This window comes from Chelmon rostratus, chromosome 19 (genome assembly GCF_017976325.1).
Source record: "Chelmon rostratus isolate fCheRos1 chromosome 19, fCheRos1.pri, whole genome shotgun sequence".
NCBI lineage: Eukaryota > Metazoa > Chordata > Actinopteri > Chaetodontiformes > Chaetodontidae > Chelmon > Chelmon rostratus.
In genome coordinates, this window is record NC_055676.1 from 5996110 (window position 1) to 6018020 (window position 21911).

A 21911-nucleotide genomic window follows, 5' to 3' on the forward strand; every position below is an offset into this window, starting at 1 on the left:
AATCTATCAGTTCACCTCTGGGGAGTGTTTACAGACCAACAGTGAGTAGATGTCTGGACCAAAGCTGTTTTACTAAGCCCACTGTGTGGGTAAAGACAAAGACAATGTGTTTTTTTCTGCATGATAAAAATGAAATTTTCGGGAAGAGATGTTATCCTGAGAGGCATCCAAGCTATATTTAATTGTGCTATACAACTAGTGCTCGTACAAAGTAGCACAAGAGGTTGATAAATCCTCAGCTCCTGTGTACTTGTAAGTGACTGTAATCAGAACTCATCCTTATGGAAATATCTTCACACCCAGTGGAATGGTACTGGGGATTATCATGAAACAAGTTATTTTTCCTGAAATGAGAACAACTGTCAGCAAGCACAAAGGGCCTTCATAGAATAAGCCATTTCTATGCAGGTCAATACGGGCCTTGGGGCTGCTCATTGCCTGTGTAAAAAAAACAAAAAAAAAAAAACAACAACAAACAAAAAATGTGGCTGCGGGGAAATAAGATGTGAGTAATGAGGTTTGAACAAACCACTGACTGGAATGACTGAAAAGAGAGCTCCTCGTACCAAACACAATCACACAGATGTGATAAGTCTGTATGCCTCGATCAGAAGGAGGTCAATCCTTCATTAAGAGTAAGCAAAGTAATGTTTTCTCCAAGTTGTTATAGATGATATAGATGATAATGCCAGAGAGAAAATGCCTCAGGTATAACACGAAGCAAAAGAGTAAAGGAAAATGAGGAACCTTATGATCCAAGTTCCCCAGGAAAAAATATCTAATATATCTAATTATTATACATTTTTTCTTGAGGATCCAGGAAGTTGTGGTTCTCACAGGTACACCATCAAGAGAGGAAATGTAGCTGTTACTCTGACTACCTGCATGAGTTAAAATTTTAGCAGTTATTATATACTTTTTATAACATATACTTTCCTTTGACTGAAAGCGGTGACATTAATATGTCTACATCTCTGCCAGATATTACTTGTGAATGAGGATGACAGTTTTTAAGTTTGTGATAACAAAATGTCACTTGGTTACATTAAAGACAGAATGAGTAGGATATGTTGGTTCCAGTTTGTGAACACAACATTCAAAGTTGGCCCCTCCTGCCAAGCTCAATGAAACCAGAAGCTCACGCCCCCTGACTGTTTTCCTGTCCAGTGTGCCCCCTGCAGCCCTCACGCCCTGCACGCCGTATTTTATTTTCATCAAACAGACCACGTTTCATACCTGTCCTGGTAAACAACAATTATGCTTCTTACTCTATGACCATAACCAAGACAGCATACTGACCCAGGTTGTACCAGACGTCCATTTCTCCACTCAGCGTTCGAACTTCAATTATACTCTGGCCCAGGAAATCATCAGATTCCCTCTTGAGACGCTGCTTCACCCTTGACTTGATATCATCATCCTCATCCCACACACGTACTTTAATTCGGTCTGAGGAATTGTGGCACTCACTAGAGAAAAATGAAAAAAAAAATTACAGAAAACATAGATTTAAGTATAATACAGGAAGCATTTTCATAGAAGATAACATTGCTGGCACAGTGTTTATGATTTATGATTGATATCAAAGGAGATATCAAAGCTTCAGAGACTCTATGGTGGTGGAGACCTCACATTTTCCCAGAGCCCACGTCGGACAAAGTTTCCCAGAAGTGAACATCAGCACTTTGCAATTGAACCTTTCTACTGTCGCCTTTTTCCTGTACATCTGTGCTGCATAGTGTTAGCAATCTGTGATCTTGTTTGAAAAGAAAACCAGTGAGGACTGGTCTTCCTCACTGGACTTCGATTGATGAATCCTACTTCGCTCAAGGCTAGTGTATGCCTTGCTGAACCTTGCACAATAAAAGTTGGAAATCTATACACACATTTTAAAACAAAGAAATTTCAGTGACTTACAAGTGGTACTTCTCCTCCCAGACAGGATTGAGGTTGCCATAAATGGTCTTGGTCCTCTTCTTGGTTTTGCCCACCTGAACGGTGACGTATGGATCACTGGATCCTGTCTTGTCCTTCGCCTGAAGTCCTTGGGCACAAACGACTATTGGGATGACAGATAAAAAAGACATACGGACTAACCATTAGCATTAACAACAATTACATAGTGTACTGCTGAGAGACTGATGCTGAGGAGCGCACTTTAAAGCTGTGGCTGTATTAATCAGTCTTCTATCAATTCTGATGAGCAGGATACCTGTGATGGTGATCTTGGCTGACCACTTTGAGGTGCCATCCAGTACGCTCTGCTTGATGGTCTTCATCTGCTGCGCATGGATGGCTTTGCTGATGACATACACTTCCCTGATAAGCTCAAATATTTCTGGTTTGTTCCTTTCCCTGATCTTCATCCTGTCCTTCATGGCCATGATAATATTCTGAGTCCGGTCTTCAGCTCCGTGCTTAGAGCTCTTCTCTGCAGCACCTGAACATTCAACAAAAAAGTATGCAGATTAAAATGCTGTGTTGTCTCACTGATAGCAGTGCATGTGACAAAATACCTGAGCTATTAACATTTTCATGACAAAACGGCTCACAGTGCTCTATATTCAAAAGTTATTAATAAACCTTTGTGCCTCCCTAGTAAACACAGCATTAGTGACAATGTCTTTTAAGATCAGTCGACAGAACTTTGTTACATGTTCTATGGGCAGTACTCACGCTGTAGACAGTCAGCATTCAGCAGCTCTTGGCACTTCTCATGGCACTTGACCCCACACTCGGAGCAACGCATGCCTTGGCGGGCTATTCCCCACAGCAGCCCCTCACATTCATAGCAGTATGTAGGTGTAGTGGCAGTCCACACCTCAAAGTTATGTGGTGTAGTGCAGGATATGGGGTAGATGAGCGCTTGCAGGGTCTTCTTGTACACATGGTTTTTCTGCAGAGGAGAAAGTTTTTTTTAAATGTATGGAATTCCTGATTCAGTTACAAGGAGAGAAATGGATGGATAAGAAAGATGGAAGGGTGCTGGGAAACAGCACCACAAGCATGTGAAACCTGGTCTACCTTGTTGAGTCACTAGGACACAATAAAGGCACCAAGTTTTAAAATTATAATCTTTTTGTGGAACAGATATGATGATTAATAATAGGGACACAGAAAGTTCAAGGTGTTACACCCACCAGCTCCTCATCCTTGATTGAGGACCGTGCAGCCATGGCAGACGCGATCCCCGCCTTCCTGGCTTGGACGAGGGACTGAACAACAGGTGACATTTTGGCCAAGTTAGCATTTTTTATATGCATATACAACCCGCAACCAAGCACGCCTCAAAATATTACTATAATGGTGAAGGTCAGTATGGCTGAAAAGGTGGCCAGGGTGCTTGCAAGGGTGGTGAGTAGGGTTAATTCTTACCAGATGACCAGAAAACCCATATGAGTATTATTAGTTACAAGCAACTAGTTAAGAGGAGAGTACTAAAGAGGAGAACATTATACCAGTATCAACACCATAAAACAATAGCAAAACCATCAGCCACAGTGGGTGTGTTAGTAGTGTATTCTACTCTTGTGCTCCTTTATCTGTACATGGCTCAGCAGTGAAGGAAAATACAAACCAAAAGGTGGGGGAATGATGAGCTGATTATATATATCCTAATGATAATATCAAGTAGGAAGAAAAGCTACCCAAGACCAACAGGATGCATGCAAATGCTTTCATTTATATCAAACAAGAGGATTTCGATCAAAGAGATCAACATGCTGTAGACATAAATGTTTGAGGCAACTACTGTTTTATATGTCCTACTTGATATTTTGCACTTTTGTAGAAAAGGGAGTGGCAGCTGGGTTCTATTAACTTACCATAGCCTGACCAAGGAGATTGAATGCATTCAAGAGAGTTGTGGGGAATAGTTTCGGGTTTAAGAGAGGAGGGAGAGAGAAATTAGCAGTCTGATTTCATATTTGTCTCCATTTGTTGATAACAATCTCATCCCAAATTCAGCTCAAAGGTAAAAGAATATAACTGTGACTTCCGTGGTGGTCTCACATATAGAAAGACAGGCACTCACAAAGAAAGAACAAAACAAACAGGATGACATATGACATACAGTATATGCAGTATAGTGAAGGAATGAAGCTAGCTACGGTTAGTACTGACCACATCGCTGACCAAGGGGATAGGCTTCTTTTTACGCAGGTCTGGCATGCTGTCAATTCCATACAGACCAGATCCGCCACTATGCACAAACAAAAATAGTTTAAAAGTCAATTAAAAGTCCTCATATACAATAACACAACAGTACACAGCAGGGGATTGTCATGCAAACCGAGTATAGAGGTACTATATGACTTACCCTGGTTTGACCCAGGCCTGTCTAGCACTGGGTTCTTCATCTCGAACCTATAAGATTTCAAATGTGAGAATTTAGGCTGACAGCTTACAAAGTTGACATACAGCAGCATATTATAAGAAGAGGGAGATAATGGATAAAGGAAAGTTGCAATTGGTTGAGTTTCACCTCTCTGACGTTACAGAACATGCAAAGTCAAATAAAAAATAAGCGATGATGCCTTTCAAACACACAATCAAATAAATGTTTCTGAACTCTATAATTGTAAAAGACCGTAAGTGAAATGCAATGATGGACAATGTTATGCAGATAGAAAAAATACAGGGTAAGTAATATTTCACAGGTCACATGTATGTAAGATCTGTTCAAATAATTTTTTATGGCCACATGCTGTTTTAAGAGACACCCCAGATAAAAAAAAAGCTCAAAAAAGCAATTGTTTGCAAGGATTTCACAAAACCACCAACACTGTGACTGGAGGACTACACACATACACAAGTTTTTTTTTTTTTTTACTTTTCCCTCAAAGGTTAAGTCTTTCATCAGCGTCTGCAGTGTCTATCTCTCAGCTGACAGAAGTTTAAAGCAGAGATTCTCTCATATGAGTTTCTGATAGCATTTCAAAAACTGGGGAAAACAGAAAGCAGTTGAACATAACTGGGGAATTGTACTCTAAAGCTACAACATGAATGAAACCAAAGATAAACTATTTATTATACAGAATAACTGAAGTGAAGGGACAAAAGTCTTTTCCAGAATTGGAAGATAACGTTTTCAATAAATATTACATATCTACCCAAATGATAACCTTTTATTATCCTTTGGAGTGCTTACAATAATTCTCTTTCACAAAGACAAGTAATGGAGAAAAATAGAATAATGGAGAAAATAAGAAAGAAATGTATCTTAAATATGGAGCTAATATATAAGTAACCTGATTATCTTCTCTCGCACATTCTGCAAAGAAATAAAAAAAAAAAAATCACAAAAGAATTAGACACTGTATGGAGTAGAAAACTTCTTTGAGCATATTATTAAGACAGTGATTTAAAGAGAGACAACAAATCAACTAATGATTCTCAAATCAATAAAGGATGCCTGCATAATGTTATTTAGATTTAATCCCAATTCTATAGAAGTACATTTAATAACATGATTAGACATTTCAAGTAGTGTATTTATTGCTGTTATTACCAGGCTTGCCAGAGTTTAATTCAAAGGAAATATCCTGAAACATACCTGGAATAAACTCGTCTAGGGATTGGGATCCATGAGACCCTTGAGAGCCATGGGACCCCTGGGACCCTTGAGCAGATTTGGACAGTCTATGACGGGTTTGCCTCTTTTCCCTCAGAATGCGCTGGAAATTAGCTATACGCTGTTTGTGACTGGCATCGGTAGGCTTTCCTTGATTTATCTCACCACAATGGTGGTTTTCCCGAATTGGACTTAACTGCACCTCATCTGTACTGAGCACTGGACCCAGTGGGCTCTTGTTCTGCCTTGCTGGACTGTGCTCTGGTGTCAAGTCAAGGTTGGACAGTTCTCCATCTGTTGGACATTCTCCTTTGCCCTGTGAAATCTCTACAGAGTGATACTCAGTTAGGGTGCAGGTAGAGCGGGTTGCTTCATGGGGAGATGCTTGAAGGGAGCAGGGCAGGTTCTCGTGTGTTTCACTACAATCCACGTAGACTGAAGCCTCACTGTCCTCTTTTGGAGTGCCAAATTGGGTCTGATTTTCTGTCAGATTAACTTCTCCCTCTGTGTACTCTATATTGCTCTGCTCCTGCACACTGGCCTGTCTGACAGGGGATGGAGACGCCTCAGACCCACTGTCATCTTTCACATCCTCGGGGTTGGATCCTTCCAACTTTTTCAGAGCCCCTTTTAAAGCTGACCTGAAAGTGAGAACGGCCTTGCTGAAAGTTGTTACATCAAAGCCTACACTGGGGGTCTTGGAACTATCAGGATCTATTTCCGAAGACTCCTGTGACAGAGATTCTACTGCTTCATCCCTGGAAATGCTGTGATCTGTCCACTCCCGGTCCAAGCTGTCAGCAGACCCCAGATCAAGAGTGTCACCAGATGAGGGACAGTCATCGCATGGTGAATGTGGCTCCTGGTAAGCATCATCACAGTCTGTCAACAGCACAGTGGAACAACTCAGACTCCTGGAGGGCCCACTGCCTACTTCATTTGCACAAGCATCCATGGTGTGGTAACCAGAACTACGCGAGTATGGGCAGTTTGCAGAACAGTCACACTCCACATTTTCTTCCTCTGTGTTTAATCTTGGGGGCCTCCAGTCCACCATACTGGAAGAACTTGAAGGAGAGTTGTAATGGTGTCCAAACAACAATGAAAGATGCTCAGAGCTGTTGTGTGAAGAATGACCTGGTGTGCTGCTTAGTGACTCTTCTGTGGCACACCTGTCCCAAACACCTAGACAGTTCTCTAGCTCTTCTGCACTGTTTGCACAAGAGCAAATGTCCTCCTCACTCCAACCTCCTTCTCCACTTACACTGTGCTGCATATCAACAGAAGGCCATCTGACAAATGCTCTGTCACCAGAGAGAAAGCCTGCTTCTGGACAGTTGGAACTGTATGAAGACAAAGAGCTGGTGCTTAGGTAGCCATGGCTATGATGAAGCTCCAGATAGCAGGGGTCTGGTTTTGTAGGGCCTAGCATGTGTGTGTTTGAGCTCTGCTCTGAGTTCTCTTGGTCTGTTTCTTGATCTGACTGGAGAGTGATTTTATCAACATGCCATTGTTTGGGTGGTCTGTGAGATGGTATTGATCCTGAATGAAGAGATGTTATGGCATTTTGCCGACCCAGGCTTCCTCGCCTAATATTGGGTGTTTGAGAAACAGGACTAGGATGAGGTGCAGCTGAAGCCCCAGAGCACAGCTCCCCTATTTCACTGAGCACTGCATCAACACAACAAGATACTTCATCCACTGAGCCCCGCACAGATGTCAGATAGTGCCTCAGGTCTGAAATTTCCTCCTGGATCTTGTTGATGCCTTTCAGCTCTTTGAGGATATGTTCCACTATGTTACTAGAGACTTGTTCTACCTCCTCATCCTCCATCTCCTCCTTCTCTTCTTCATTTCCCATCCTTTCATTGAGCCTGGGTATAGCATCCTTCACAACACCAGCACCATCCTGGCAATCAGAACTGCTGTTTTCCCCAGACGGGGTGGGGTCAGCATTGGTGTCCACTGATGACAGACCATGAAGGGAGTTATCTTCTGGCTCCTGCAGGCACTTTTGCAGCTTTCTGTGCAGGCTTTGCCCGACTTTGGGGCTCTGTGATCTATTCTTCTGCAGGTCTTCCCTCTTGGGTGAGAGTGGAAGTACCTCTGATTTGTAGGGTTCATCCTCTCCACTGTGGTTTCCTCTGGGGAGCATCCCTGAGAAGTGGCACTCTTGATCAGCTGTTCCCACACATGGACAAAGCACCACCTAAGTGACTCCTAATCAGGGTGGTGTAAGCATAAGCCAATATTTTAAACTTCAAATGACTGAGCACCTGCACCATGACTGACAGGAGGAAAAAAACACTTTGGCAACAAAAGCAGTGAAAAGTCAGTACACTGATCTGCATTTGTTGTGTGTCAAATCTACCAGAGGAATCTCATTTGTAGCGGATTTGGTTATAGTTCTAATGCTATGCATTCCTTCTGCTATATGTCTCTACCATAATATAACAACTAAATAACAAATAAACACATTTTCATTACTTATGAATGAAGAAAATCTTACAATTTATATGTTACTTAGGGAGAAATGCATTCTCTCAGTTATACAATTCATGCATCTCATTTCAATTTAACTCACTGAAGTGGAATGAATACAGGGAGAATCAAATAAGTACTTTCAACATTAATCTTAGTTCTTCTGAATGTACTGGAATTTATTTATTTTTGACCAACAGACCATACAGTTAAGAGACAAAAACAAGAAATAACTCTAACTTCTGATATTGTGATTACAAGGTAGTAACGTTTCAACAGTCAGTAAGTTATGGATATGTGCTATATGCATTTGCTTTAAAAAATGGAGCTGAATGTTGCTTTACTTGCAGGTGAAATAGTCACTTCAAAAGATTAAGACACATGTGAGCTCTTACACTGACATTTGAGGTCACTGTGCTAAATAACACTACTCAGTGCAGTACAGAAGTAGCATTCACGGTGTTGCTTTAACTGACCTCTCAGTCAGAGTGGCAACTTGCAGAATGCATACCATGCAGCTGCTTAGATCTCTGTAATTAGGATGCTTTGGAAAGGCAGCTTGGTAATTAGATGACAGGTCAATTCATCCACACCCATACCATCTGCATGGCTTGATAGCTTTGACGCAATGCCTACAGTGTGCACACTAAAGCATTATTTAATACCCCCAAAATGCAACAGAACTCTACCTGATGGCATTACATAATTCAGGAAAGTTTGTAGTCGAAATGTCTGGATGTGATCCACTTGAGTCCATGTTGAGCAATCATATGGATGGTCCCAAATGTTCCTTCCATTTAGTCATAATACATATTTAACACAGCTCAGTAATATCACCTTGATACCTTGAGAATAATCATGTCCATCATCACATCAGGATTTAAGAAAAATAACAAATAACTGTAATGTATCAAGAATATGAGTCATGAGCCATTATGAGTTAACTGTACAATGCCACCTTTTAAAAACATTAAATATATAAACATTTCTAAACTGCTTTATGTCTGCAACTAAAAATGGGGCTAGAGCCTTTGCAAGGTCTCCAAATAACATTCTGTGTTTTTTTATTACAATCTGAAAAAAAAACATCAGTGTTTTAACTGCTTTGCACAGCAAATTATGAAGGATGCATGCTGATGTCTACGTGTTTTTGTCCCTTTCTGAATTAACAAGATAGGTACAATCATATTGTGAAATTCTTTAATAATATAATATAATGAAATGTTAACTATTATGTGCCTTAGCTTTGGTTTTAATAAGTAAATTCCTTATTCCAGTAAATAAATTATTCCAGAGTATCTAGATGCAAACTACATTAACCCACCACTGCACTGGAGGTCTCCAATAATCACTTCAGCACTGAAGGTGTGTGTTAGCCTGATAACGGTTTGGTAGGCAGAAAAGTGTAATCAAGCCTATCAGAACAGAACGCTTCCTATCACTACTGAATTTGAAACTAAGATGATGAGCACATCATCTTAATGGAATTAGGCTAACCGGAATTAAATGGCAGCATTATGCCTCCCATTAACATATAATCTGTAAATGTTCTGTCATTTCTGATGAGTTAATTAAATACACTAAAAATAAATAACAGGAACGTCTGTCTTAAATACATTTGCTGTGTAACACATTTGGTATTACCAAATAATAATAATAATTATAATAATAAAATGTTCAACTACACCTCTGAGGGCCACTGGCATTTTTTACAGATGGTCATGATCCACTTTGTGTGCACTTTTATGGTGATTTATCAGTTAACTGTCCAGGATACAGAAAGGTTGAGGGGCTAGTTAGGGTCAAATCCATTTCCAGGCCAGTAGCAGTAATAGTCTGCAGCAATCTCTTTTCTCTCCTTACTAAATGGTCTGTGGCCTGGATAAAAAAAACCCCAAACAATCTTGCTTTTGAAGCTTTTAAGTTGACGTCTTATCAAAGAGTGACATTTGCTATTAAAATTTAAACCAACTAGACATTGTGTAGAAGAACTAAGATACATTAGACGTTTCTATGTATATTACCCATACATTACCACGTACATATATAGATGAACACATTATTTAATCAAAGTCCATACAAACTTAAGACTAAGTGCATAAAAGGACAGCAATATATATTAAAATGTAAGCCTTACCTTATAGGAAAAAATATATTATCAAGAACAACCTGTAGATATCATCTAGCAAAATCCATCAAATCCGCACAGAGAGTGGCTCAGCAGGTAATTAATAATAATTTCCTTGTCTTCATTCAAGATGTATCCTCGGGTGTATGATTGAATTGTCTCACTGAATGTGCTCTGCTTCAATCAAACTAGTTGATCTTCTTTAACCGAAGCCCTCATTTCGTAGACCACGATCACACAGCCGTTCACACTCGTTGGAGTAGCCATCCCTACTTCCCTCCCACCCTCTTGTATGCGTTCTCTGCTCTCTCTCCTTCTGTCCTCTGGCAACGTATTCTGAGCACAAAGCTAATCTGAGGCTGTGAGACTGCCAGCTCTCAGTCTCATTCACTCTTTTTCTGTGTTTCCACATCTGGCAGTTGCTGATATTTGTGATTTTTCTCTTTCTATTCATAAAAAGTGAAAACACTTCAGATAAACACATCAGTATCACTGCCTTTCCTGCCTTGTTAATGGAAAATTATGTAGAGAAAAGGATTTCTATTCATAGACTGCAGGTCAGTCGTATCAGCACTATCGTACAGCACTGAAACTGATATTGGAAATGGGTCTGGCAGCCAGTTCCACTTCCTGCTCTAGATTTGCCCGTGTGCCAAGAAAACTGTAAACACGCCACGCCACACCACACCATGTGCCTCATCTCATTCTAACCACTGAATGTAAGCAAGCATGTGAGGTTGTTTTACAGTGTCAAGTCTAGCAATCATATTGTGCTGTTGACCGTTGAGTCTTTTCAGCATTTAGACTTGGGTCTTAAGTGTTTCCCTTCATCCTGTAATAAATGGCACTTGCAGTAGACCTTACACCTTGCTTTTCATTTATATTCATGTATTCAATCAGCCATCATTTACAGAACATGTTCCTCTCAACCTGCCCATGCAAACTAATCGTTATAATGGAATGAACAGTGAGGTTCTATATGAGCTACTCCTTTACTGCAGTACCATAAAAAGCTTAATCAAGGGGATGAACTCCTGTTAGTGCTGAGAGACTCTGATGTTTTCATTATGACCACCCTCTAAAGATTTCAGATTGGAATTAGATGCAGGATTATACTCAACATCTGCTGGCATGCGCAGAATACAAATTCTCCAAAACTAGTATGGAGATGCCTGTGAATATTCTCATTCATCCAGGTCATTGTAAGCTTTAGGGCATTCAATCGTTCGCAACTGGACCTCGTCAGTTTGTCTTGGAAGACGTTTCGCCTCTCATCCGAGCATGCTTCATCAGTTCATGCGCACCAAGTGTAGTATGAAGATCCAATATGAGGATTCATGGCATAGATCTGAATCTGATCCCCAAAGATGAATATTACATGATAGAGATCAAAATAATGTCATGATTTCATACAAACAACACTGGACGCATTGAAATAAATAATTGCCTAAATCTGTATTTTTCAGAAAAACTACGGGCTCCAGCTGGTACAGATCATTACCTTTTACTCAGGGAGGTGACAGCTTTGTCTGAGAACTGTACACAAATGTGAAATAATTAAGAGATTAATAGCTCTGATGATGCAATAGAGCTTCTCTTGTGTCCTCCTCTTTCATTAGACCGGTCCAAGTATTTGCACAAGTAAACGCACCGTTATTTTTGTTATGCCAAAGATATGAAGAAGATGGTGGGTAATGTAAATGACAAAAAGAGAAACTTTGCTCTGCTCAAGCCCCTTCATCAAGATTTTGGTTCATTATGCATTTCCTTCAAAAACATCATTTTTGTAGATTCTGCTAAAATAATCCGAGACAACATTGAAGCAAATATCACAAAGCCACAAATTAGTCATACACTGTAGTAACCATTCACAGTAGAACTCCCATGAGTGAACCATCTATTAATGCAAATTATAGGTCTCTTAAGTGATGATTAATATGACCGATGACGTGATGGACCTCAACAGAGGGACATTATACTTGAGCCTTGCAATCACAGTGCCATGAGCAGAGAAAAAAAAATACCATTGACGACTGAGACTGAGAGAGGAGGCAGAGACTCTTAAAGGAATTGCAAATGCATTATTACTAAAAAACTGGGCAGGATCATCTCATCTCTCTCTTTAAGCAGCATATGTTTGCTGAACAGCTGTAGGACAGAGGAGCAAGCTTATGAAAGGTTGGCTGAGATACAATACAGGAAATGTGTGGGTGGGTTAAACTTAGTCAAATACACTCATCCTTAACTTGAAAATGAATTCTGGGGTGCCTTTGACGAGACTGCTCAAAGGCTATCTGTCTATGTATGCTATGGTCCCAGGAATGAATGCGTGTAGCCACAAGGGCACAGGTAGGTCATTAGGAAACAGGAGCAGACACACAATTGCAGTTAAAACATTATTCTAGTAAATCTAATCGAGCATCATATTAAAAAAAATCAAAGAGGTTAAACTCAACCATTTTCAAGGAATTGCAAGTGGTGTATGTGTACGAATATGTGTAATCTTTGTGGACAGTATGTGTGGAAGAGTAGGAATGGAGAGGGTACGAAAGTCAGACTTCAGAGGTTTTGAGATAACAGTTATCGGGAAGGGAACTGAAGTGAAACACCACCTACCTCCCGGAGCTGAACTCTGACTTTATTGATGGCCTTCAACCAACGTACTCTGGATGGGGAAAACGGTAATGGCGGCCCATCATCATGGAACCTGGGTTATGTGGATTTAAGATTAGAGTGGCAGAGAGAGCTGAAGAAAATCTCTCAGTTCCCATGCATCTTCGTTATAGCACATACATAAATGAGTTTAATTTTGTGCAGAAAATATACCTCAGGAGTTTAGAGGACCCTCTCTCTGCTGGAGTGTCATTTTTCAGGCCTCGTTCAGGGGACAGCCTATGTATCTCATGTTCACCAACAGTAGAGTGTCCATTGCTGGGAAGATGTCCATTGGTGCGAGGCTGCCCACTGGCAGTGGGGTGAAAGCCAGTACTGTGATAGGAGTGGAAGGACTCCTCCAGTTCTGACCCTCCAGTGCTCTCCTGGCCAGTCTCACTAAGCTGGGAGCTGGTCTGGCTCAGATTTCCCGATGACCCAAAGCGACTACTTTCCACTGGACTACAATGGTGAGAGAGGAGTGAGGAAAATATTCAATGTCAGAATAACTTGAGATAAGAACTGGGTGAAACACTATTTCTAAATAGTTTTGTGGTTTATATTTTTCCTCCTGCCAAGGCTAGAGAAGTGGGGATTGCTACATAGAATTATTATTTAGTCCTTCATTTTAGAAATAGCTTAGATGATTTTTATAATGCTGAAACAAACAGTCCAATTAAATGTTTTTGGGCTGTAATAAACCCCACTCATCTGCTAAGAATTGTGTGCAAACACTATTTAACTATTTAGCTAAGGTCTACATTTATTAATAACTTCTCTAAATGATCAGTTGGTTTAGCTACACACACCACATCATGCATTCAAAAAATACCCAACCTCGCAGGTAGTCTGTAGCATGTTGGAAAATAATGAAAATGTGAAAAACTGTAGCAATGCGTTAGCATAAACATTATCTACTGGCACACATAATAGTATGCTCCATTTTGTGGTATGTGGTATAAAATTCCTTTTAACTGCTAGTCCTTACTAAGGGTATATCTCTGCACACAATTACATCCGCATATTTTATTCTCAATGTTTTCCTTCCACCTGTCCACAAGACAGAACACATATACAGTATACGCTGTACAATGGTTAATAAGCTTGTGGAGATTCAGGGTTGAAGCACAAATGATGAACATAAAATATGCAGAGTTGATCTGTGTTTTTGAAATTTTACAAAGTGCCATTTCAAAACCAAGTTAATTTTTAGGGGTAGGGGGCAGAGTAGCTAAATTAAAACCATTTGAATGTCAGGGTTTAAAGTTAAGGATTTAAGTAAATAAACATTAACAAAATCTGAAATAATTTCCAATAAATAAAATAATACACAACACAAATGATACGATGATGACAGAATTCCATCCTCAAACAAAACTTACGCTATGTATAGGTTTTTCTATCCCTCTTTCATAAGCCAATGAATGATTGCATACATTCGCCTGTGAATTTCCAATGAGTATAGAAATATGTAAATTTTGTCTCTGGAATTCTGTTTTGAAATGACACGTAAGATTATGTAATTTTTGCTACAACAAAAAATACTTACATGAAAAAACACAGACACACACACTGACACAGATATACATACGCTCAAGCTAAAATACTAAATAAAACTAGTGATTAAAATACTTAATTAAACAAATTATGAATGGACTGCAGAGCTGGACAGGGATACATTTTTTGTCAATGTCAATGCATCATAAATGGTGAAGGCGATGCCATTTATTATGCTTCTACTAGCCTTTTTGCATTCAATAGATCCTTCTTGGACTGGTTGTCCAGCTGCACTCCAGACGTAGGACCTGCGGAGGGGGATGATTCTACAAGCTTTTCCTTCTCCTTTGGGGTCAGGGATGCTGAAGGATCTACTTCAGGAGTGGAGATGCAAATCTGGGGGTTTGTAATATCATCTGTGGAACCTACCGATTCAGTTTTATGGGCATCAGCTGCTGCAACCTTTTGTACATTATGTGTTTGACCACTTGCTGGCTTGTTGTTAGTTTTGGGTTGAGGTGTTATAACTGGGTCAGCTTGTGGCTTGGGTGGCTCTGCCTGCCAAGGAAAACTTATTTTTGTCCCAAATAATGAGGTTGTAGGTGGCTCTTGTTTTCCAGCAACAGGTTTTTCCTCTTGAAATAAGCCTCCAGAAAGGGTTTTTAATCCTGAAAATAGACCACTGCCTCCTTCTGTTTGATGCATTGACTGTGTTGTTGGAGAAAATAGGGATCCAAGAGATTTTCCTGCATCACTTTGTGTTGATATAAAACCAAACAAAGACTTTGCTTGAGGAGGCTCTGCATTGTTGGGCAACTGGTTAACTGGGGGAGCAATATTAGTTTGTGCTTCCTGGGTATCAAGTGGCACTGATTTGTCACTTTCTTTACTCTGAGGGTCTCCTTTAATGACAATGGGCTCCTCGTGTATCATCTCTGCCTCAACAGCTGACTTTTCTTTTTCTGTATCAGCTACCTGATGGGTGGGGTCACAGGTAGAGCTTATTGAAGCACTTGCGACAGCTGAGCTTTCTGGACAAGCTGCTTCAGATGCACTCCTACTTGTTAGACTGCTTGATCGTTCCTGATCATTATCTGGGAGGGTTGAGTCTACAAGTTTATTTGTGCTTGTCTCAATGCCAGATGGAGATACTTTAGGTGGAATACTTTCATTCTTAATCTGTGACTGTGGAGTAGTTCTAGGTGTTGGTCTGGGCTCAGCTGGCACTGGTTCAGATGGCTTAGATGGCTGTCCCATGCCCCCAAATAAAGATCCACCTATGCCCCCAAGTATTGAAGCTCCAGTCTGTGGTCCTGCAGTCTGAGCAGTGACTCCTCCAAACATTCCTCCAAGTAAAGAACCACCAGGCTGTGCTGTTGCAGCAGATCCTCCAAACATACCACCTAGTAATGATCCACCAGTCTGGGGACCTGCAGACTTCGCAGTGGATCCTCCTCCAAACATCCCGCCTAATATTGACCCTCCAGTGGTGGGGGCAGTGGTTTGAGGACCAGACTGAGGAGCAGCCCCCTTGAATAAACCTCCCAGTAATGACACCCCTGCCTGAGGAGCTGATGTCTCTGTGTTAGACCCACCAAAAATACCTCCTAATAGTGATGCTCCAGCCTGACTAGTAGCAGCATTGGGTGCTGTTACACCGAGTCCAAAAAGTGAGTTCTTCTGCTGCTGCTGAGGACCTTCAGTCTCTGCAACTGTTGGTTTGAAAAGGGAAGACATAAAGCCTGCAACTGTATCTGTTGATGAGTCACCAACAGATTTCTCTGGCTCTGGAGGCTTTTGTTGTCCTTGGAGCACATCACTTCCTGACTGAGTGACTGGTATTTTCTCTTCTATTTTAAGTGGTATTGTATCTTGACTTGACTGACCACTCACAAGCTCTGGTCCTGTAGATTGTTGTGCTTGTATACAGATTTCAGATTCTTTAGACTGAATATCATCAGCTAAAGCACTTGGCTTGTCAGCATCTTGGCAATGAACTTCTTTGACACTAGCATCAGTTTTGGGTAAGCTTGCCTCAAGGCACTGAACTGTACTGTCATGTTGCTGTAGTTCTTCTCCTTGCTCATTGCTTTTGGTAGTAGTGTCAACTACAGATGTTTCGGGGCCAGCTAGAGCTGGAACAGTTTTGCTGTCATCACTGGACTTTGATACAACAGTTACACCTGAAGTAGTGTCAGGAAGAGCTGTAGTTGATGTTTTCTTTTCATCATTATGAGTGGGTGTTGCAGGTGGAACAGATCCTTCAGGCATTGAAAGTACACTTTTATCAGGTGTCTCATTAGGAGCAGAAGCTCCAGATAAAATACCACCCAGAAGAGATTCACCAGTTTTTGCACCAGTTGTTTGAGAAGATGACCCCCCCAAAATTCCTCCCAATATAGAGTTATTATTTGGAAATGTTGAAGTTTGGTTTGCAGCCCCACCCAATATTGCACCAAATGATCCACTAGCCTGAGGTGCTGTAGTTGGAGCTGCTGATCCTCCAAAAATTCCACCCAAAATAGACCCTCCAGTCTGAGATCCAGCAGCCTGGGGAGCAGATCCACCAAACAGGCCTCCAAGTAAGGATGCCCCTGCCTGAGGTCCAGCTGTCTGAGAAGCAGAGCCTCCAATCTTAGTTGGACCAACTTGAGGGGCAGCCTGAGGAGCAGACCCTCCAAATAAACCACCCAGCAATGACCCCCCTGTTTGAGAAGCTGCTGTTTGAGGCGAAGAGCCTCCAAACATTGCCCCCAACAGAGAACTTCCAGGCTGGGAAGAGGGTTGAGGGGCAGAACCTCCAAACACAGAGAACAAACTTTTGGCTGGTGCTTCTTTGGGGCCTGATGATCCAGATGCAGACTCTGTAGGTGAAGGTCCAGAAAATAATGAAAGCAACCCTTTTCCTGGACTGTCTGAAACGAATCCAGCTTGTGATGATGGAGTCTGTGGGCCTGATCCACTGATCATAGACAGAAGGCCAGAAGCTGGTGGTTCTTTAGAGGGAGCAGGGCCCTGGGATGGGCTTTCTTTGTTTGTTTCCTTTTGCACAGTAACACTATCTGTATTTGGTTCCATAGATGCAATATCAGTGCCTTTAATTGTGGCACCCTGTGTGGTATCCACAGTAGTATCAGTGGATGGTCCAACATGCACTTCATTTGACATTTCACTGTTAGCTGCTGCTGGGGCAATACTACTGGAAACAGATGGCATTTGGGGAGAAGCTTGTACTAAAGGACTAGTTGGTGGCTCTTTAGTAGTAGTAACAATAGCAGATGATGAATTGGGAGTTTGTTGTGGAGCTGGCAGAACATTATCAAAAACAGAGAGTGCACTCTTTGCAGGTTCTTTGGGTGTTGTAGTCCCAGAGGAAGTAAACAAATTTGCACTTCCCCCAGCTCCTGGTGTTTGAGGAGCGCTGGGGCCACCAAACATAGAGAACAAAGCTTTTCTTGGACTTTCACTAGAGGCAGACAAACCACCCAATATTCCTCCAAGAACAGAGGTGGCTTGCTGCCCTTGTGTTTGGGGTTGTGGTTGTGGTTTAGATTGCGTCTGAGGTTCCCCTTGTAGTTGAGTTTGTGATTGAGATACTCTTTGTTGAGATAATGATGTTGGTGGCTGAGGTTGTGGAGGACTTGGATCACTAAACATTGAAAACAGACCCTTCATTGGGCTTTCAGTTGAACTTGATGACCCAGGCAGAATCCCCCCTAGAAGAGATCCTGTTTGAGCTTGAGACTGTTGGGTGCTGGGACCACCAAACATTGAAAGGAACCCTGTATTTGGGGGGTCTTTTGGAGGAGCAGTTCCCTGTTGTGGTTCCTCAGCAGCAGGCTTGGTTTGAGGTGGAGGCTGAGGGCTTGATCCTCCAAACATTGATAATAAACTTTTACCAAGTGATTCCTGTTGAGGAGGTTGTGGAGTTGCACCTGGAGGATTGGCTTGAGACAAGGGCCCAGTATTAGGTGAAGCCTGTGGAGGATTTGATCCACTAAACATTGATAATATACTTTTACCAAGTGATTCTTCTTGTGGAGCTGCAGCTGTTGCAGGTGTCTGAGATGTGGGTCCAGACTGGGAAGCTGCCGTTGTTCCTGCCAGCATTTCTCCAATTGAAAATCCAAACAGTCCACCAGATGGTTTAGTTCCTGCATCGTGTTTTGTCTGTTCTGTAGGTGGCATAGTTTCTGATCGGCTTGTAGCAGGTCCTGTGGAAGAATTGGAAGAAAATATCTGGGATATACTTTTGTTCGGAGGTTGGCTCTGTACGGGCCGAGTGGTACCACTTTGGTCCATTGTTTGCTGTCTCTGTATGCCCTTAGGTTTAGATGCAGATGTCAATGAACCCTCAGTAACACTAGGTTTTATTTGCTGTTTCAGTGGTGGAGAGGGCTCAGTACTAAATAGGCTGCTAATTGATCCAAAGAGATTTGAAACTCCTGTAGCCTCTGCATTTGCAGGAGCACTACCTGGCAAGGAAGCAGTGCTGCCAGTTTTACTCTGCTGATTGGGAGATGTCTGAGAGCATTTCTGCAAATCTGGCTTTGGTTCTTCTATTTTAACTGCAGATTTCAGAAAGTTCATTAGGCCTGTCTGTGGTTGTTCAGAAGGTTTTTCCACTGTTATATCCACTGGCTTATCAGATCCAAGTTTTCCAGGTGGTCCAGGTTTAATAAGAGATTCTTTTGATCCTAAAGGTACTGTGACACTGGGCTGTGGTGGTGGGGTTGCTTGTTGTGCCATAGTAGTTTGCCGTGAAAGTCTTGGTTTCTGTGAAGTTGTATGTGATTGTATTGAGGGGTGAGTCACTTGAGCAGTTGTTGGTATTGAGGGCAAAATTCTTCCCTGGGTGGTATTGTGTTTAACACTTTCTGGCTGGGTCACAACAGCAGTAGGTTCCTGTTTGATGACCTTTGACTTCAGACTTTGGAAACCTGATGAAATAATGTTCTTCGAATTTTTGTCCGGCGCTAGATCACCAGAAGATATGCTAGTTTTGTTTAATTCCACCTGTGATGCTTTACCCACAAAAGAGGATATGAGGGAAGAAATCTTTTTGACTTGACGATTAGGCTGCTCTTCTCCTGGAGACACTCTTTTCCTCCATTCTTCCTCCAATACATCATCTACATGCTTCACTGTAACCCCAGTAGATGAACGTCGCCGTTGGCTGGGTTGGTAACAGTTGTAAAGTAGCTGCTGATTTGAATTTGCATTAGGAGAAGAGTTTAGGGAAACAGCAACTTTTTGAGCAAGAAATGTCTTGATTTCCTGGTTGTTCCAATAAGGGCCAATGGTATCTTTATTATGACAGGAAAGGTCAATAACATCTTTGCATTGGTCTTCATAGATGTAACTGGGCTGTCTTGGATCCATCCTGACTTTGTTTAATCTGTAAGATGTAAAATCCACACCTTGTTGCCCTTGTGACAGAAATGAATTTTCAAACATTTGTGAGAACTGCTCAAGATTTAAATTCATGATCTGATTTCCTTTTCTATAGGCATCAGACAAATCTAAGGGGGCATTAAGAAGTTGAGAATCACATTGATTTTGACCAGGTAGCCAAAGAAGCTCATCCTCATTGTAAAGTGGAATTTTAAACCCACACACACAAACCATTTCATTGTGCAGCCAAGCACTGGGAAAACCATCTAATTTCTGAGTATTATCCCAAGACTCACCTTCAGGGGTACATGCATACACGTATTCACCTGCTGCATCTGTAAGCAAGGCATAAATGTACTCATGATCTGTATAAACAAAATAGCCACAGTCTCCGTCTTCTGCTGGCCACCACATTCCTTGCTCCAAAAGTGCAAGCCACTGCTGATACCATTCGGTGTCTTCGAGGTACAGTGAGTCTTCAAGCTCAGTTTTGGCATTTGGAGGATAGTTTGAATCTACTGGTCTGTTCAAATTAAACTGACTCTGATGGATCATGCCATCAGCATGAACATTTTGTAGGACTGCATTATCCATTCCATATTGCCAGTTAGCCGAATAGGATAAGCTTGGTGCAGTCTCCTCATAATAGCCTTCATGGTACGAAACCCCGTTCAAGCTGGAAGTGCTACTATCATTGAAAGAGTGCCGTTTCCCAAATTTTGCATTACTCTGTTTAGTAGTCAAGTTCAACGCACCCCCCTCATTAGATGAATATTCTATGTTTCCCAAGTCATCATAACTGTTCCATAACTTCCTCTTTGGATAATCATTCCTGTGTCCCTCCAACAGATATGGTCCAATTTGCTCTTGGTGACAAACACCTTGCCATGGTGTAGTGGAGTTAAACGGCTGATATATATTTGAGGAGCTGCAGTGAAGAGCAGATGCCTGTAATGGCACACCTTCACAGCTCTGTCTATACATTTCATCCTCTCCATGAAATTGATAATTTAGTGACTCATTCTGAAACTGCTGCCATAGAGCACTTTCACGGATCCACTGGTTTTCATCATAAGAGGGACTCACTCCATAAGGAGACAACTGACCTTGGTACAGAGGTTGTCTTGCGGCTTCATACAAAGAGGAATTGCTTCTACCAATACATGGCTGCGTGGTCATTAATGAAGAAGTTGCATGGCTTTGTAAAAGGGAATGGATATTTCCTGTACTATAAGCCATTGGGTGACCTGACTGAAGTGAGCCAGAATAGTATAACTGAGATAAATTACCTGTGCTAATTGAGGAGTATGTTGCCTGACTCTGAAGAGATCTTGCAAAAGTAGCTGATGTTCTCAAGTCTAAACTCTCAGTATCAACTGAGGCAGGTGCACCGACTAAAGCGTGTCTGCTTTGTCTTGGATTGAGAGAATCTGGAATAACTCTTTGACAGGTGTCCCTGTCTGAGGAAGCACTTTTTAATTTGCCCAAAGGTAACTCTGTACACTTAGTTAAGGGTGTCTGTTGTTCTGTATTCTGACCTGATGTTTCTACTTGTTTAGGAGTAGAAGGGTCATCAGTTACATTTTTGCTAAACATTCCAGATAAAAACCCTTGATGGGCAGTTCGTGGATTCCTCTTCTCTTTCGATCCATGTTCTTGTGAGGATAGCTGTGTAACATTAGTGTGTAGCTGTGTTTGCAGTGGGGTGTTTATTGTGATTGTACAATTATTGGCTTTCTGATGCAGTGACTGTCCAGTTGACGTCTGGCAGGTTGTGTCCATATTTTCAGATGATTTTGTTATCTTGTTAAACAACCCTGAGAGCACTCCAGATTGACTTGCTGTCTCCAGATGTATTTCAGCAGTCTGGGTGCTTGGCACTTGAATTTGTTGTTGCGTTTCATGAATGATTCTGGGCTGCTGCTGGTGAGCCATATTTTCTGAGGAGGATTTGAACAGTCCAGAAAATAGACCACTGGCTTGAGTTGTTTTTTGTGTTGAGGTATTTTGTGTTTGACTTTGATTGGAAATTGGGTTATTGCTTTCTCTTGTTTGCTCATGGCCCGATTTACTTGGGGTAATTTTGTGCTGTTGAGCTGATGAGTTCTGTTGTATGTTTATGTTGTCTGCTGAAGCAAATTTAAAAAGACCAGATAAAAGACCACCTTGTTGGGATGGTGGTTGCTG

At 41.5% G+C, this 21911-nt stretch overlaps 1 protein-coding gene across 4 annotated transcripts in view; it reads right to left on the bottom strand.

Moving 5' to 3' along the window:
• Nucleotides 1–21911, bottom strand: part of LOC121622715 (protein unc-13 homolog B-like) — a 64107-nt gene that overhangs the window by 18331 nt on the left and 23865 nt on the right. For 2 of the 4 annotated variants that reach the window (XM_041959649.1, XM_041959647.1), the window contains exons 9-18: nucleotides 13008–13295; nucleotides 12798–12888; nucleotides 4319–4365; nucleotides 4123–4201; nucleotides 3825–3830; nucleotides 3141–3215; nucleotides 2677–2896; nucleotides 2213–2440; nucleotides 1918–2059; nucleotides 1300–1469 (exon numbers count right to left, since the gene is read on the bottom strand). In XM_041959649.1, coding sequence (XP_041815583.1) covers nucleotides 1300–1469; nucleotides 1918–2059; nucleotides 2213–2440; nucleotides 2677–2896; nucleotides 3141–3215; nucleotides 3825–3830; nucleotides 4123–4201; nucleotides 4319–4365; nucleotides 12798–12888; nucleotides 13008–13295 — 1346 coding nt within the window. The remainder of the gene's footprint in view (nucleotides 1–1299; nucleotides 1470–1917; nucleotides 2060–2212; nucleotides 2441–2676; nucleotides 2897–3140; nucleotides 3216–3824; nucleotides 3831–4122; nucleotides 4202–4318; nucleotides 4366–12797; nucleotides 12889–13007; nucleotides 13296–21911) is intronic. The other 2 variants (XM_041959650.1, XM_041959648.1) reach the window with 1 other exon arrangement.